The following is a 16963-nucleotide window of genomic DNA, read 5'->3' on the forward strand; positions in this document are numbered from 1 at the left end:
CGGTGCAAAGTGGAAGAGAGCACATCAGAGTGCAGGATATCTGAGAGCAGCAGAGCACAGAGAGGCAGGCACATCCGCCGCTGGAGGGATCAAATCTGTACCATCTGACGCTCAAGGATTTATGGGTTTAGTCAAAATTGCTTTTCCCACTGTGGAGATTAAACACCATAGGATGTTTTCCGCTCAGGCCGTAGAATAACCCAGTGTAGCTGCTGCTGCTGTTGATGTTTTTTCACCTTATCAGCTCCGGCACTGGAGAAGGGAATGTCTCAGGAGGGCAGAGTGCTCCAAACCCTGGCGGGGAGTAGATTCTGATTGACAGAAGAGGTCTGTCCTCTGGGGAATGTGAACCATGCAGGTGGATGCGGTCCTTGTGCTCTTCTGTGTTTGGCTCGCAGGTGCAGCTGGGAAGATGGTTCAGTCGAGAGGTCACAAGCTGGAAACCTACAAACAAACAAGGTAATGTCTGCTAAAGTGTCCAGTGAATCAATTACAAATTCCACTGCACATGTCTTAATTATCTAAGTAGGATTAAAAACTTTAAAAGTAAAGATTGATTTGTGAAAGTTATGTGGTCCATAATTACTTCACTTTGCTCTTGTCAATTTCTTTTCAAAGGTGCGCACAATGTTGTCCACTGTTTCCTGTATCACCTGTGCTGCTCCCTCCCCATCAGAAAACAGACTTATTCAGACAGCAGTTAGGAGAGATAAGAGAGGGAGACCTAAATCCTCACATCTATTTATGTACTACGGGTGAATGCTGTGTTCTCTCGCCCCACAACCGCTGTAGGGCAGTTAATGACCGTTTTCTCTGCCGGCAGCAGTTGTAGTCAATGTCATTTTCAGGTGATTATTTAGGCTAATTGCGACCTTGTTAATGCATCCATTGCATTAGATGTTTCAATGGGGACAGAACTAGAGCTCGGATTCGCTAAAGCATCTTTGTTTTTGCATATTGATTGAAATGGCTTCAACATCGGAAGCAGAGGTTTTTCTTTTTTTGCCATTTGAAATGCTGCACGTAGTTGAAGAAATGGGACAAATGCTTGAGCACTTAAGACAATTAATCATCAGTAAATAGATACAGCAAGTTTTCATTTGAGATACAGGAACCAGAATTGCATGCTCTTCTTTTTTTTTTTATTAAGAACTCATTCTGACAAATTAATTCTCGGCTGGAGTAGCAGATTAATCAGCTAACTGTTTCAGAAACAGTAGGATATGTTATGTTTTATAAATGCTTATCAGCATATGAAACAGCATGTAGATATGTCCTCTTATTAAATCAAAGTGGAAGAACGTGACCGCCAAGAAGCACACTTCTTAAAAACAATTAACTTAAAGTGGCAGCAGTTACTTTTTGTGTACAAGCTTTGCAATTTCCTAAATGGTTTTCTCAAATTATTGTTAAATATGCTGCTGACATATTCACATTTGCACAAGAATAGACAGATTCAATTATTTCATGAATATATTTTTTAAATACGTTGTTGCAGCATCTCACCTTCGCTTCTGTCTGAATCACTTTGGTGCCTATGAGGACTACAATTCAACTTTTTTAAATTTTTTTTTATTTTACTGTGATTGCATTTGTGGTATGTTGTGTGTCAAACTAAACATGTAACATGACTCACAAAGCATCAACCAACTTCTTTAAATTCTATCAGATGGCTTTCTGCATTTGTTTAGAGCAATCAGCTGCTGGTTCAGTTTAGTAGTTGGTCTTGTAACATTACTTATTTGTTAAGTAAGAAACACTGTTTAAAATGTCTAACCTAATTGTTGTGTTTATCCTACAATTATCCAAGCTCCAAAATGAGGAAAGTAAATCATCCACTTTGGGTGTGGATGCAGAAGAATTTTGGATGATTGAGCTGCAGAAGTAACGTTTATGCCTTTCCTTGAACAGATACATTTTCTATTTGTATTTCTGTGACTTAATGGCCCAACGACCGTTATTGCACTAAAAGTTGAACAGTATGCTGTGGTTGACAGGTTTGTTGAGTTGTGATTACTGTTTTATCAGTGTGTGACACAGAAGTACGTAACTAAAACTCATCTCCATCAAATTACAACCTTGACTTTTTTGTTTCATCCCCTCCGCAGCTCCTCTTTCTATGCATCACCAAGTCAGATCAACAAAAACAAGATTTCATAGATGTTAAAATGGAATAAAACGGTTTAATTAACTCTACTTGGACGTGTGTTTGTGCACATACCTTCTGAATGGGATGCCAGAATTTATTTATTTAATTCATGCTGGTTGAAACTTTAATTTCTCATGAGTACCTTAATGAGAGATTAAACCCCTGACCTTCAAGCAAGCTTGCTGATTTAAATGATGTTAAATGATTTCTTCAGTCCATCACTGTCCAGCACAAAACAGTTGCCCTTGCCATTGCATGATTTGAAGCAGATATTGTCAGACAGATGTTTGCAATTTCTGGTGATATCGGGCTGCAGAAAAGCTGCCATGCAGAAAGCAAGATCACATCTTAGCACTACTTTAAAGAGATATTCAGCCTTTTTTTGTAAAGAAGAGTAGTTAGCACCCTCCCTACAGTAAACTGTGATCAGCAGACCCTCAGTTTGGAAAATCAGAAGCACATCCTGACAGGCTAAAAGCTACATACATGGGATCCATAAAACAGCATTATTTTCACAATTTGGAAAAAAAATTTTTTAAAGAATTTTAGATGCTTAATATTGTTCTCTTGGACTGTGGATAAAAAATTCCATGTAAAAGCTGTTAATCACTTAGACATTATTGTACTATTTGATTAAAAACCTTGGCAGAAATTTTTTTGTCAAGCTGGTGAAAACTTGAATTTTTATCTCAGACCACACAGGAATTTTTTTAATCGTCACCAACATTGCCCAATTAATCGAGCCTCACAAAAGTTATCTGATAGACTTTATTTCTAAACCTGTTTAAATCCATCTGTCACAGCCAGTAAAACAGCCCTTCAGAAGTGAGATGATATCTCAGAAACCGTTTCATGCTTTAACACCCAACTTGCTTGTGTGGATTCAGCACCCATTCCTGAGGTTGCTCAATAAAACTTCATAATTTGACAACTTGATGAGGGGGTTGTAATGAGATAACAGTGTTTTCCCTAACATTCCTTTAGGCCATGCTTTTAACATGGTTGCCTGGGCAACCAAGCCGTGCTGAACCCTCATTAGGAGTTGTTTCAGCTCTTTTTCCTAAATTTATAGAACACCTTCAGACGGCTCAACACCTGTCGACAGCAATGCCAATAAAAATGCTTGAATTGGACGAAGGACTTTGACTTATTTGATGAGTTTCGTACATAAATGTGAAAAAAAAAAAAAAAAAAAAAAAGAAAAAAACTTTCACTTAATGATAATGTGGAAAGGCATCTTGTCCAGCTGTAAAAACATCTTTGTCTTGAGATATCAGCACAGAGTCCATCTGTAGCCCACGGCCTCGAGTGTGAAACTGCCTATGAAAAATATCTGGTTAAGATGATAAGATTTTCCAGAGCAGGCTGGGACCGCGTTGTATGCCCCCAAATACTGTCAGCACTAAATGATTTGCATCCCCTTAATATATTCAGAAAACCCCTGTAAAATCATAATCCCCCTGCCTTCAGAGACTGTATCACTTTTCATGCTATAATTGTAATATAGATCAGAGGTAACAGAAAAATAATGTGTTCACTGTTAACATTGTCATCCAAGTAAAATAAACACTTTATATAGCAAACCGCAGGTTCTGAAGCTTATTAAAAGGACATCCATGAAGGATAAACGCTGTTTTTTAAAAAAAAAAAAATCTAAACAATGCCAGCAACTTAAACTAAAGTTATTACAAATGATTATCTGATCTTCCTTGATTAAGATGGTCATTAAGTGCAAGTGGAGCAGAATCATAATCATAATCAATTACACAAGAGGCTCAAACCTGCTGTGTAATCTTTAAATGACTGTGTTGGTTGTTATAAAGTCTGGTTTTGTTGATTGTTATGCCCCCCCCCCCCCCCCCCCCCCCCCCCCCCCCCCTCCCTCATACAAAACTAGTTAAAAGTCACCTCACATCTTTCTTCCTCCTGCTGGCATGTACAGTTTGCGAATACAAATCGAATGTAAATCTCTCATTCCTCTTCTAGCGGGGGGGGGGGATATCTCGTGCACTTGTGTCAGAGTCAAACTCTTCTCCTCTGTGTCTCTCATCGCTCCACTCCTCCTCTTATGAGTGTGAAATTGTAAAAGCGTCTGGGTGCTGCTGGCGTGGGTTTGTGGTAGTTTTCACAGTATTACTCTCTCCACTTGACGCCTTGAGAGGAAGAGAAGAGGGGAGGATTTGTGTTGGACAGAGGAGGCCCACATTTAAAAACATCAGTGGAGAACAGCCTTGTGATGTTTTGGGAGCAGTTGCTGGTTGATGTTTGTGACAGAAAAACACATTATGATGAAAAATATGAATTTTGCTTTGTCCAGTTTCCAAAGGCGTTTCTATATGTGTATTACTAAAAACTATGCTAAGATCAAGCTCTAATTTGCAGCATGTCAAATGAACAGAAGTATCAAGTACAGAGCAAATGCAGCACACTTTTTCTGACTGTTCATGTCAGTAGTTCTAGCCAGAAGAAAATGTAGATATAAATGTATAAAATAAAGACATAATGCCATTTCCATCTGCTCATTTTAATCCCCCCCCTTTTTTTATACTCGTTTACTTGCTTAAGCCACTGACATGTTTAGAATAACATCTGCAGAAGTTTGTCCCAGTAACCGTAATGCTTCAGCAGCGATGTTTGCCTGCAGGTCTGCGGCCGCACAGAGCATCAGACACAATGTCAGACCACGCAGAGCCGAGCGGTGTGCAGACAGGCAGTCTGCTGTATGTTGAAGGCAGGCAGGGAGGGGATTGGAGAGGCATTTCTGCCAAGAGGATTAGGAACCAGCTGCTGGATAGACATAGATGTGTAGAGCCCATTGGCCTTAGAAACGTGCAGCCAGCAACCAGTGAAACCCTTCTCTGGGTTTTATCCTGCTCTCATATTATTTTCCATGTGTGTGAGCGGCCCCTTCATATCTCCCTCTCTCCTTCTGTGGTATTTTCTTAATGCATGTCTGCAGTTGTAACAAGGATTTGGCTTTGTCTGTCGCAGCATGCTCTACTCTATTAATCCATTTTAGGGTTTTTTGATAATCATTTTTATGTCTCCCGTTCTGCTCTCAACCCCACAATTATGGATAAAGAACTCCCATACATTGGCAGTTCTTTGAAAATGTGTCACCAGGCGAAACACTGGCTTTCTGTAAACTGCATGTGATGAAAAGATGCTCTTCTGCCCTTTGGCTGATTGTGGGTGTGATATATGTGATGTAACAGGATGTACTACAACTCCTCAGCAAGCCAGAGGCAGCAAAACAAAACATAAAAGTTATTTGTTTTACTTTAAATCAAGATTGGTGAAGGCTTTGAAATGATAAATGAAACCTTTTTTTAAGAATATATATATTTTTTTTTTTTTTTATTAAAAAAATTATAGATATCTGATGCTCAGATGGTGATTTTGGGCATCACAGTAATATTTTTAGTCCTTCCCATATAAAACTATATAAATTAGTCTGAAAGTACAGAGCAGTACAAGTTATATGTATATTATTGAGTTGTGTTACTTACTGTGAATTTAACTTAAATTCATTAACAGGTCACGAAGAGAAACCAGAATGGATGGAGGAGGTGGTCACAAGACTGGGAGGCAAGTATTAGAAATATCTTTTTTTTTTTCTTTTTTTTCCAAATTATAATTGAGGCTAAAACAAAAAGTATTACCTTTCACTGATGGCTGGTTGTAATGGACTGCTTCTGCTTTGACTTACAGCCCAATTTATAAACGAAGCCCAGATCTGACGAAATCTCCAATGACAAAGTCCGAACAGCTCCTCAGAATAGATGATCATGACTTCACCATGAGACCAGCATTTGGAGGTTAGAAACGTTGATTAAATCCTTTGGATGAATGTGTGTTGTGTCTTTTGTAAACCTAAAGCTTGGAACAGCTTCCTCTTCAGTCGCCAAGGGCAGCTGGATAAGATCTGTGCAGAGGTCTTCGGTCTGAACCAAACAGGTCTGTTGGTGCTAAGCTCCTCCAGACCGCCGTGACACAAACCAGGCAGGCTGTGTAGGAGTTTTTTGATTGAAGCTTAGTATTTTATATCACAGTGAAAATACACATTTTTAGCTTCTCTGTGAACTAAAGCAATTTAATGTCAGCTATTTGGACTTATGTGTTCTGCCAAACTAAATAGGCACAGGCTTTTGTATCCACATATATTGGCAATATGAAGCATATCTGTTTAGCTGTGTTTATCTGTTTATTTGTCATTTGAGGCAAATAATCACAAACTCAAGAGCTTTATTTAGCAAAAACAAATCAGGCACAACGGCTTTTGCTTTGCAACACATGCTGTTTTTATCAGACCACTTTTAATCACACAACAATCTGCTGCTGAAAACACACAAAGTGACCCTTTGCAGAATCCTTCTGCAGCATCCGATTGCAACCGCGCTGCAGGAAAAAAAAAAGAGCTGGATTTCATCCACCGCTGCATCAACTTTGATCCATTATTATGACCTGATTGTATTTGTGCACTGTTGTAGGATGATGATGCAGAGTAAAGAGGCTGAAATAGGTCAAAAGAAGAGTCAAAGCCAGACTGTCACAGTTGTGGCACGAGCAGTTGCTCTGTACTTGTGACTGATTTTTCACTTTTTTTTAAACTTTGTTTTCTCAACCAATAAGGTTCAAACAGCATCATCGATGTTTGGGTTGGCCTTTTAAACCAACTGGAGCATTTATGATCATATAGAATATCAGTTTCCAGGCACATAAATAAAGCTTTTGCATATTCTTTGTTTTTATTTGTTTTATGTTTTTAGATAAAAGTATTTTTATTTTTCAGGTCCTCCAATCCCGGTTGGTGTTGATGTTCAGGTTGAAAGTCTTGACACCATTTCCGAAGTGGATATGGTAAGTACAGAAGAGCTTTTAGGTCAATTAAAACAAGAAAGTATGTATTTAACGGGTACATTTTTGTGATAGGAAGTAATAAACTACATTTAATCAAGTACTCAAAGCTTCAGTTTTCAGTGTTTTAAGCCATGAAATCATAGCAAACAACTGTTTACTTTGTGCACTGATATCAGTGTAATAATTATCCCACCAGAATGAGCATCTCTACCGTTTCTAGGGTGAACAAAGTTAGTTTAGCTTTAAATGAAAAAAACCCCTCTTGAATGAAAGACTCCCACCAAGAGAGGGTTACACTGTTGTGCATAGGTTTGTTTTTCAGAAAGACATATCGATAGGGCGTTAGCGATTTTCCTGAAATTGAACATTAGCCCTTTAATTATCGTTTTATAATCTTGATAGGAAGTAGAATACTTTTACACACACACACACACACACACACACACACACACACATATATATATATATATATATATATATATATATATATATATATATATATATATATATGTATATTTATACATATATATATATATATATTTATATATATATATATATATATATATATATGTATATTTACATATATATATATGTATATATATGTATATATATACACATAAATATATATATATATATAAATATACATATATATATATATATATATATAAATATACATATATATATATATATATATATGTATATATATATATATACATGTATATATAAACACGCCCTGTGATGGACTGGCGAGCTGTCCAGGGTTTACCCTGCCTTTCGCCCTGGATAGGCTCCAGCTTCCCTGCGACCCTTAATTGGACTATGCGGTTAGGATAATGAATGAAACTATGAATATATAAACACACACACACAAAGAAAGAAAAACGGGAAAAGAGTCTGACAATATGAATCAGAATGAGCAACTAAAATCCTGCCTGGGGTGGGACCAAATTGATGTTGGGTAGTTATCGTTTAAATAACTGATGTGCGATTTTACCTACATTAATTCAACTTTAGGTATTCATTGTCATCAGCTGTAAATAGTTCCTTGTTTCTTCTTTACATTTGTCGTACCATGCTATTTCCCTTTTGATATGAGAAGTTTGGCCAAGTTTAAGCTGAAATTCTTCAACATATTTCTCCTGATAGGTTTGTCTAACCATCCTTCAACCTTGAGCCAATCTGGCTGCCCTACATAAAATTTGATTGAAAGTCTATTTTATGTCTAGATTACATCAGATGCACACATACTGTCTAAAGTTTACTTGTGAGCATATTCTGAGTATATTTCCATATATTGTAATAAACTAGTGTTACAACCTTTAATTAACCTGGACATTGTTGTTTAAACTTGGACACATTTAACTCATGTTTCTATAAACAGTAAAGACTCATTAGTAAGGTAAAAAGTGTAGTATTTCATCTATATCCTATTCCTCATCATCATTTTTTTTCTCATCAGCGATTTTTATGCACTAATCCAGTAAACAGACAGTTTTTTATTTCTACAGTATCAGTGGTTAGTTGTACTATGATAAGCTAGCATCTTTGCCAATGTTACCGACTTTTTCTCTGTAATTAAATGACATAACGTAAACAGCTGTTGCTGTACTTTCAGACACGACTTGTTATGCAACAGTGCCTCATAATTATGCACTGGATCAGTTATGTGTCACATAAACAAATACGGGCAAGACCGTTTCACCCCATATCTGAGGTGATGGACAGCACAAATTTGCTGCTTTTAAATTGCCAATCTGTTCCTAACATCCCTCCACGCCATGATGCCAATCTGTGTGCACCCATAACTTTTCTTTATTTGATTTTCCTGCATTATTTACGCAATCACTAACTGTAATTGTTACTGAGTAATAGTCTCCAGTATATTGATTATAAATATTATCCTTAAAATGTAATAATTATCCAAACTACTCTAATTGCTTGTTGATTGTATGCAGATATTTAAAAAGAAATGCATTATGGTCTGTTTTAGCCACAGAGTCCAGCTTCAGCACATTTCTTTTTTACATACTGAGTTTGTAGTGCGCTCTAGTAAATAAAAAGTTTAGATTAAAACTTCAGGCACACTTACAAAAGCTGGACTCATTAGTTCATTTCAAAATGAATTTGTAAGTAAGCTCCCTTTTAACCCTTAGGTTAGCAAACAAATAATATTTGAATTAATTATTTAGTTTTAGCACAGAGTTCAACTGGCGTCACATGAACCACTCTGCAACACCTGCAGTTGTTTCGTTTTTCTGCCTGCAGGACTTCACCATGACGCTGTACCTGCGTCACTACTGGAAGGACGAGCGGCTGGCGTTTCCAAGCACCAACAACCAAAGCATGACCTTTGATAGTCGTCTGGTGAAGAAAATTTGGGTTCCTGACATGTTCTTTGTCCACTCTAAGCGCTCTTTTATCCATGACACCACCACTGACAATGTCATGTTGAGGGTTTATCCTGATGGTAACGTGCTCTACAGTCTCAGGTTTGTGTTTTGTTTTTTTGTTTTTTTTTACTGCAATCCAAAAATAATGACAAACCTCACATAACTATTTGTTTTTGACAAAAAGGCTACAAAGGTTATAGCTGATTTGCTGATTTGACCATTTAACATGTGCACACCGCTCTTTTGACTTTTTAGGATGTAAATCAGCAGTCATTTCTAAATATCTTGTAGTATAACATCTAATTAGTTCACTTGATTAAAAGATAGTGAGATGGTGGGCTTTAATGAGTAGATCGTGCAGGCAGACAATCCAAGGAGGTACCTGAAAAACAGTGAAGAAATGCCATTTTAAAAACAATTCACAAAAACAGCTCAATAGTAGAGCAGCACTGCCACAAGTTCAGCAAAGAAGGAATTATCATTAACCAGACTGGCAGGCTGGCACATCCAAATGGATCATTTGTTTATCCCGCAAGTAAAATTTTTAATTGGAACGTCACTGCATTAGTTTAACTCTAAACAAACCCCCTCATTATTAAGGACAAAACACAGCTTGAGCATCTATTAATGTTCCTTTGCTTAAGTTCCACATCTGCTGGACTGAAATGTGTGAGTCTAACATTCATCAGTATGTTGTCATGGATATTAAAGAGCTTTCATCTTTGCTGTTTCGATGGATTTTCCTGCAGAGTTACAGTCACTGCCATGTGCAACATGGACCTCAGCCGCTTCCCTCTGGATACCCAGACCTGCTCATTGGAGATTGAGAGCTGTGAGTGAATTATCCTGTGGGATCTGTGATCTGTAAAGGCATTTGGTGCTTAGTGTAGCACTGGATCCAAAGCAACAACAGTATACGGTAGTGCTTGAAAGTTTGTGAACAGTTTAAAGTTTCCATTTGCGAGCATAATGCAATTTCTGTATAAATATGATGTAAAACATCATCAGATTTGTGTTGCAGTGAATGCAAGAAAGACCAGTAAAAGAAAGTAAAGCAAGGAAATGTCAGTTCATGAGTCTCAAAACCAAAAACAGAAAAATGCGGGAGACAAAAAAAAAAAAAAAAAAAAAGCACTCAGACACACTGACACAGAAGGCAAAGCAGCAGAACAGAAAATCAAAGATAACAAACATACAAGAAAAAAATAGACCACCACCAGAGATCAGACCAGCAGAGCAAACTGCAGGAGGGCGAGCATTTGCACACACACACACTAACACACTCACACATTTATCTTATTGGGTTCTTTTTAGATTCTTTTAAGACTTGCGTGATATTTCAGGTCATATTTTTGAAGATATACACAAAGTTTCATATGGTTCACAAACTTTCAAGCACCATATAATAATAATAATAATAAGTCCAATTAAATGAGCTTTTGCCCTGCGATTGACTGGTGAGCTGTCAAAGGTGTACCCTGCATTTTGCCCAAAGACTGCTGGGATAGGCTCCAGCTTCCCCGCGACCCTGAATTGGATTAAGCGGTTAGGATAATGAATGAATGAATGAGCTTTTCAGAAGATAAATTTTGCTTTAATATATCACTACTGTAACACCAGAACATGTCTAGTCTTTATAAGGTAAAAACTGCACTGTAGAGAGTACAACAGTAGTATCTTTAGGGGCACCACCCCAGTAACAATCCTTTGTACTCCTAAATGCACAATTAGGAATTTTATTTTCTGAAGGTGAAAGAATGCAGTTCTGGAGACCTTTTTTATAAATGAATCAAAGGACAGATCCTAGTAAAAATAACTCCAAGCTTCCTCATAGTGGTAATGGAAGCCGTGTTAATGCCATTCAAAGTTATTACATAGTTGTATGGTGTTATCTTGAGATGCTGGGGTCCAAAGACAGCAATCTCACTCGCGTTTGAATTTAAAAGGAGACAATTCAGTCTTCTAGGATTCTAAGTCTTTAGGACAAATTTATAGCCATATAAACTGATTGGTTTTTTCAGTTTTTTATGGATAAATACAGCTAAGAATCACAGCAATGAAATTTCAACTCTATTATCTAGTAATATTACCTAATGGAAGCATGCACATTGTGAAAAGTGTCAGTCCAAGCACAGAACCCAGAGGCACTCCATGATTTATTTTAATGTGTAAGAAGGTCTCAGTGATTACATTACCATACTGGAATTTATCAGGTAAACATGACACAAACCAAACTAATGAGGTTCCTTTAAACCCAACAACATCCTTACAGGTTAATGATCATTGGCGACATTCACCAGCGCTTCTGTGCTATGATGTCATACAGATGACTGGGTATGAGCCAGGCTTTTTTGTGTGATGGTCACATGTTCTCTTATATGTGTGCATTCTTTCTGGGTGCTCTGGTTTCCTCCCACAGCCCAGTTTAGTTCTTATTTAATCTGATCTAAGTTCTCTGAGTGAGTGTGAGCATCAGAGGTTGTTTGTTTGTCTGTGTTGGCACTGAGACAGACTGGTCACCTGTCAGTGTGCGCCCTGCCTCTTGACACTGCATTGGGACACACACGTGTAGACAACTGTGCATGGTTGGGTGGTTCAGATGATGCTATTAATTCTTGTTAACTCAGAGAGCTGCACAGGACAGTAACAGTAAAAACTTCAGTCAGGTTCAGCAGATTAAGTTGCTGTTGATGAGACATCAGGGAAGAATGTCATGGATTTTTTTCTCTAATAGAAAAAGTTTATGAAAAACTCATAACGTCATCACATCTGCAAGTAAGAAGAATGCATGGCTGAACAGAATTATGAATCTTAGTCATGCCTTCAGTGCAGAAAAGAATCCTGAAGTTGCTCATGTCCTCTCATAGCCTTCTTTCCAGGCTAAGTGAAATTATTTTGGATCAGATTAATGCCATTTCTTTCTTATCGAACTGATGTCTGTTTTAAAGCTTGCAGTTGTGAAATAAACCAAGGACCCTCCTGCTTTTGATTTATTGCTTTCTTTTTCAGAGCTGCAAAATTGTCTAGTGTGATTAGCATTAAAATGGTTGCTTTCTCAGCAAGATTATGAATTTTGGATGGAGAACAGCTTAGATGGCCTTTATTTATGCCATATTAGCATAAAAAACTTTTTTGGTTTTCGATTGTACTCACACAAGAAGTTTCAATTTTGGATGAACATCCTTTTTGCACCTTCCTGAGAGTTGTATTTGCACACCAGATATTTAATGAAATTAAAAAAGATTTTCTGGCCCTATTTTTGCTTTCATGGCGAGCCATTGCTTTAATTTTAAGTTCATTTTTTCTTATCCACCATGAATGAACACTATGTTAACATTACAGCCTCCAGGGGACAGCTAGTGGGAGTTGAGAGTTTAAGTCTTGTCATTTTTTTATCTTCTTTGTTCCACATTTGGTTTACATTATCATGCAGCTTTGTACTTGCAAAATGTGTTCTGATTTGGTTTCTCACCTAATTCACATATCTCCTAACAGATGCGTACACAGATGATGACCTGATGTTGTATTGGAAGAAAGGCAACGAATCCCTGAACACAGATGACAGAATATCTCTGTCCCAGTTCCTCATCCAGAAATTTCACACCACCACAAAACTGGCTTTTTACAGCAGCACAGGTACCGTTGGAACATTTGAGCTCACCACTAAATTCTTTTTTGTCTGTTTTTTTTTTTCTTTTTTTTTAAAAAAAAACAAAACTTTTTTTACTCAACAATACAACAAAGAAAATATTCTCCCTTGGATGTCACACTAAGATTAATTTATTACTTTTTAATCCTTACTGGAAAATTAAATGTATCACGTTCTTGCCAACCACTTGTACACAGCTGGGAAGCCACAGTGAAAGCACTGCAGCTTTCTCATAACCACGTGTCACTTTCCAACAACCTTAAGCATTAAAAAGGATTTTGTGTCCTATCTCTCTGTGCCAGCTTCACCCAGCTTCAAGTGCTGATACAGTTCATCAGCAGCCAACATACGACAATGTGTGTCTAACGGTGATGTTTCTTCTTCCCAGGCTGGTACAATCGTTTGTACATCCACTTCACCCTGCGGCGCCATATCTTCTTCTTCCTGCTGCAGACATACTTCCCTGCAACTCTCATGGTCATGCTGTCCTGGGTATCCTTCTGGATCGACCGCAGGGCCGTTCCTGCCAGGGTACCATTAGGTAGGTAGATCTCTTCAAAAGACTTAAGTGCTACTTAAGGCTGATTTTACTGGAAAACGAAGAAGAAAAGCAGTGGATTTCCTTTCCATTTTCTAAATAAAAAAGAATGATTTGGATTATTTGATGGTGTTTCTTTGTCAGTAACATTAAAGTAAAACTAAAGAGTCAAGTTTCAGGACAGTTGATGAAGAGGTGGAATATAAGCAAAATGTCAACATATTGATTTTAACTGTGAATAATGTTAGTTTCTTTATCCATTCAGATCTTATACAAACATTGGTTTTACACAATGACCAAACTATTCCAGTTCCATTTGAGTTTGCTTTAGCTTTTGAGCTGTGAGTTTTATGTTTCATAAATTACATTGGCTTCAACAGAATTGACTCACTTGCAGCCAGTCATATAAACTTAAATCAAAATGCTTTGTCACTTGCTGAATATGTATCTACAAGTTGAATTTCAAAAATCAGTGTCGTAGTCGTATCTTTATAAACCTCTTAAAGAAATAGCATTTAGTCATTCAAACACTTGTCATTTCTATTAACATGACTTTACCATTCAAATTCATATTGAAAACTCGACTTTAATATTAGTATTTCGGCTTTGTTCTCATCATTTCGACTTTATTCTTGAAACCGTATTTCGACTTTATTTTTGAAACCGTATTTCGACTTTATTTTTGAAACCGTATTTCGACTTTATTCTCGTCATTTAGACTTCATTCTCATAATTTTGACTTTATTCTTGAAACTATGTTTCACCTTTATTCTGGTCATTTTGACTTTATTCTCTAGTAAAGCAGAGGAAAAAATAATAATCCGACACTATTTATTTTTCTCATTGTGGCCCAAATACTCCGTCGTACATTTGAAATTAAATGTCATTGGCCAGTGTTAAATGGCAAAATGACAGTTAAATTAAAAGGCCAGATCTGATTGGTCAGCTCTCAGAGCTGATCAGGCAACACCCACCATTATGCATGAGTGCGTGTTGAAATTCAATATTTTAAAAAAGAATTTCACTCGTAGGTTCAAGTTCTTCTTCTTGATGTGTTAATGCTGGTGTGTAGGGAATATATGCAAGACACAGCATATCTAAATACCTAATTTAATTTCATGGAGATTTAAATTAAATGCACTGTATTATTAGATCCTGCTTCTGCTATTGTTCTGCTGTTAGTTTCGACCTCCCAACCACTTTAGTAAATAACAACACTGCTGTGACTAAAGTGCATGTTTTTTTCCCTGCAGGCATCACAACAGTGCTGACTATGTCCACCATCATCACCGGGGTCAATGCTTCCATGCCTCGGGTCTCCTACATTAAGGCAGTGGACATTTACCTCTGGGTCAGCTTTGTTTTTGTCTTCCTGTCAGTTATAGAGTATGCAGCGGTGAATTACCTCTCAACTGTACAGGAGAGGAAAGAGAGGAAGCTGAGGGAAAGAGTAAGTGTTCATTTCACCTTTTTCTTAATGTTGCTTTCTGTGATTGACCGTTGCCTCCTGTTAGAAAAGAAGTTGACCTTTTTGTGTTTTTCCTTATTATTCAAACACCAGACTAATGTAATAATTTCTTATAACTATCAGAAGTTTCCCTGTAGTCAAAATGTTCCGGAGAAGAAGTGTTAAATGCACCAAGTGGCAGCATACAATTAATTCATGAGTTTTTCTGGCATTTCCAAAGGGGGTTGTCATTCAGGACTCAACTGAGCCTTCAAAATGACAAATAAGTGTTACAGTTTTTTCATAACAGATGTGGACCAACATTTGTCTTTTTTCTGCATGAAAACTACAAATATGTTTTTACAGATGTTAAATAATCAAATTAAAATAATTCCCAAATAGATAGATGATCATCTAGGAGTCTAATGTGCACAGTGTTCACAATGTATTTTCATCTACCTTTATTATCCTACAAGCAGAATTTGTCCACATGTGGTGAGACTTAAAAGCTCCTTTTTGGACAATTGATGCTTACATTTAAGTGTTAATTGCAAATGAAAGACTTTTTCCTAAATGCAATAAATAAGAAATTTCCAGTTAGTTGAAGAGACCAACTTGAGGTAAAAAAGAAGCATTAGAAGCTTAAAGTCAGAACCATTGAGGTTTATCTGATTTTGGGATCAAATATTTTATTTATCGACAACTTTTCCATTGACAGAACATTATTAATAATTCATGCATATAGCCAATAAAAGGATATATATTTCCTAAATTGGCTCAGTGTAAGCTGCTCTCGGGCAATGGCAAATTATTTCTGGGACTCCAATATTGCTATTCTTCATCTGCCAACTGCTGTGACATATGGAGCCAAATTGCCCACACAACCCTGAGGATCATTTGCCGCACAAACATCCTCTTCTATAAATGTTTCATAACAAAGTCATTTAAAGGCTGAGTGTACTTAAAAAGATAAACATTTAAGAAACTAATTCACCTCTTTAATTTTTATTCCTTTCGTGGCTTCAAAAATTTTAAGATGTTTATTTCTTTTCTCATTACTGTGCATCTGCTCAGCTGCCGTGTACATGCGGCATTGGAAACCCAGACGAGATGATGATCGACCCCCAGATCACTGGCTATGGGTCCATGGATGTCAACACTACAGGGAATTATGGGATGCCAGAGAATGGTGGCCGTCAAGAACGAATTCTGGCTCAGGTGGCGCTAAATGACCCACAGATTGCAAGCCAGGTGAAGCCCTCCAGAGGTTACGTTAACATCTGGATTGACACCCATGCTATAGACAAATACTCAAGGGTCGTCTTTCCTGGAGCGTACATCCTGTTTAACATCATCTACTGGTCCATATACTCATAAATGGAAATGCATTTGTTGGTCTGAGAGCTGTCCATGATAGCACAACAGGCGTTCAGCTGTAAAGATAACTTTGCGCTTCCTGTGCTTTTCAGAGAGAAACTCCTCATTACATGCATGGGGATCATAAACAGATGGGTAACCATTGCCTTCTTGACCCAGCCACTTAAAACTGATGAGTTAAAAAAATGAGCAGGGTTTCCACTGTTTTTTGATTACTCCATCAAATCTTTGTTGTTCCATGTAGTGTCTGTACCATCGATGGGAAGATGTTTGGATATTGTTGTCGCTCGGGGACTTGTTGCACAAGGACGTGCGCAGACTTGGACTTTTGAAGTTGAACGCTACATTTCAGTTCTCGATGCAGTGACTGACCAGATTTTCAGCTGAACTGAAAACATTTATTGGTATTTTCAGTGCATGGACAGATCTTCTCTGACAAGCTGTACATGACAATCTAAGACAAACTAAGTCTTCAGAGAAACAGTTTTACATTTTGGTGAAAAAAATGGTTTATTCACTTTCTGGTTTAGAAGAATCAATGCCAGCCATTCAG

General features: G+C 37.4%; 1 protein-coding gene across 1 annotated transcript; it reads left to right on the forward strand.

Moving 5' to 3' along the window:
• Positions 1–352: 352 nt before the first annotated feature.
• On the forward strand, positions 353–16410 carry LOC306772354 (gamma-aminobutyric acid receptor subunit rho-1-like; the record flags this gene model as incomplete). The annotated part of the gene is made up of 10 exons (XM_079261793.1): positions 353–459; positions 5687–5737; positions 5861–5967; positions 6942–7009; positions 9275–9498; positions 10149–10231; positions 12895–13035; positions 13437–13589; positions 14840–15036; positions 16108–16410. The coding sequence occupies 10 exons, from the start codon at positions 353–355 to the stop codon at positions 16408–16410; spliced, it is 1434 nt and encodes a 477-aa protein (XP_079117919.1).
• Positions 16411–16963: the final 553 nt, after the last annotated feature.

Source organism: Telmatherina bonti (assembly GCF_933228915.1).
Source record: "Telmatherina bonti genome assembly, chromosome: 22".
NCBI classification, from domain to species: domain Eukaryota; kingdom Metazoa; phylum Chordata; class Actinopteri; order Atheriniformes; family Telmatherinidae; genus Telmatherina; species Telmatherina bonti.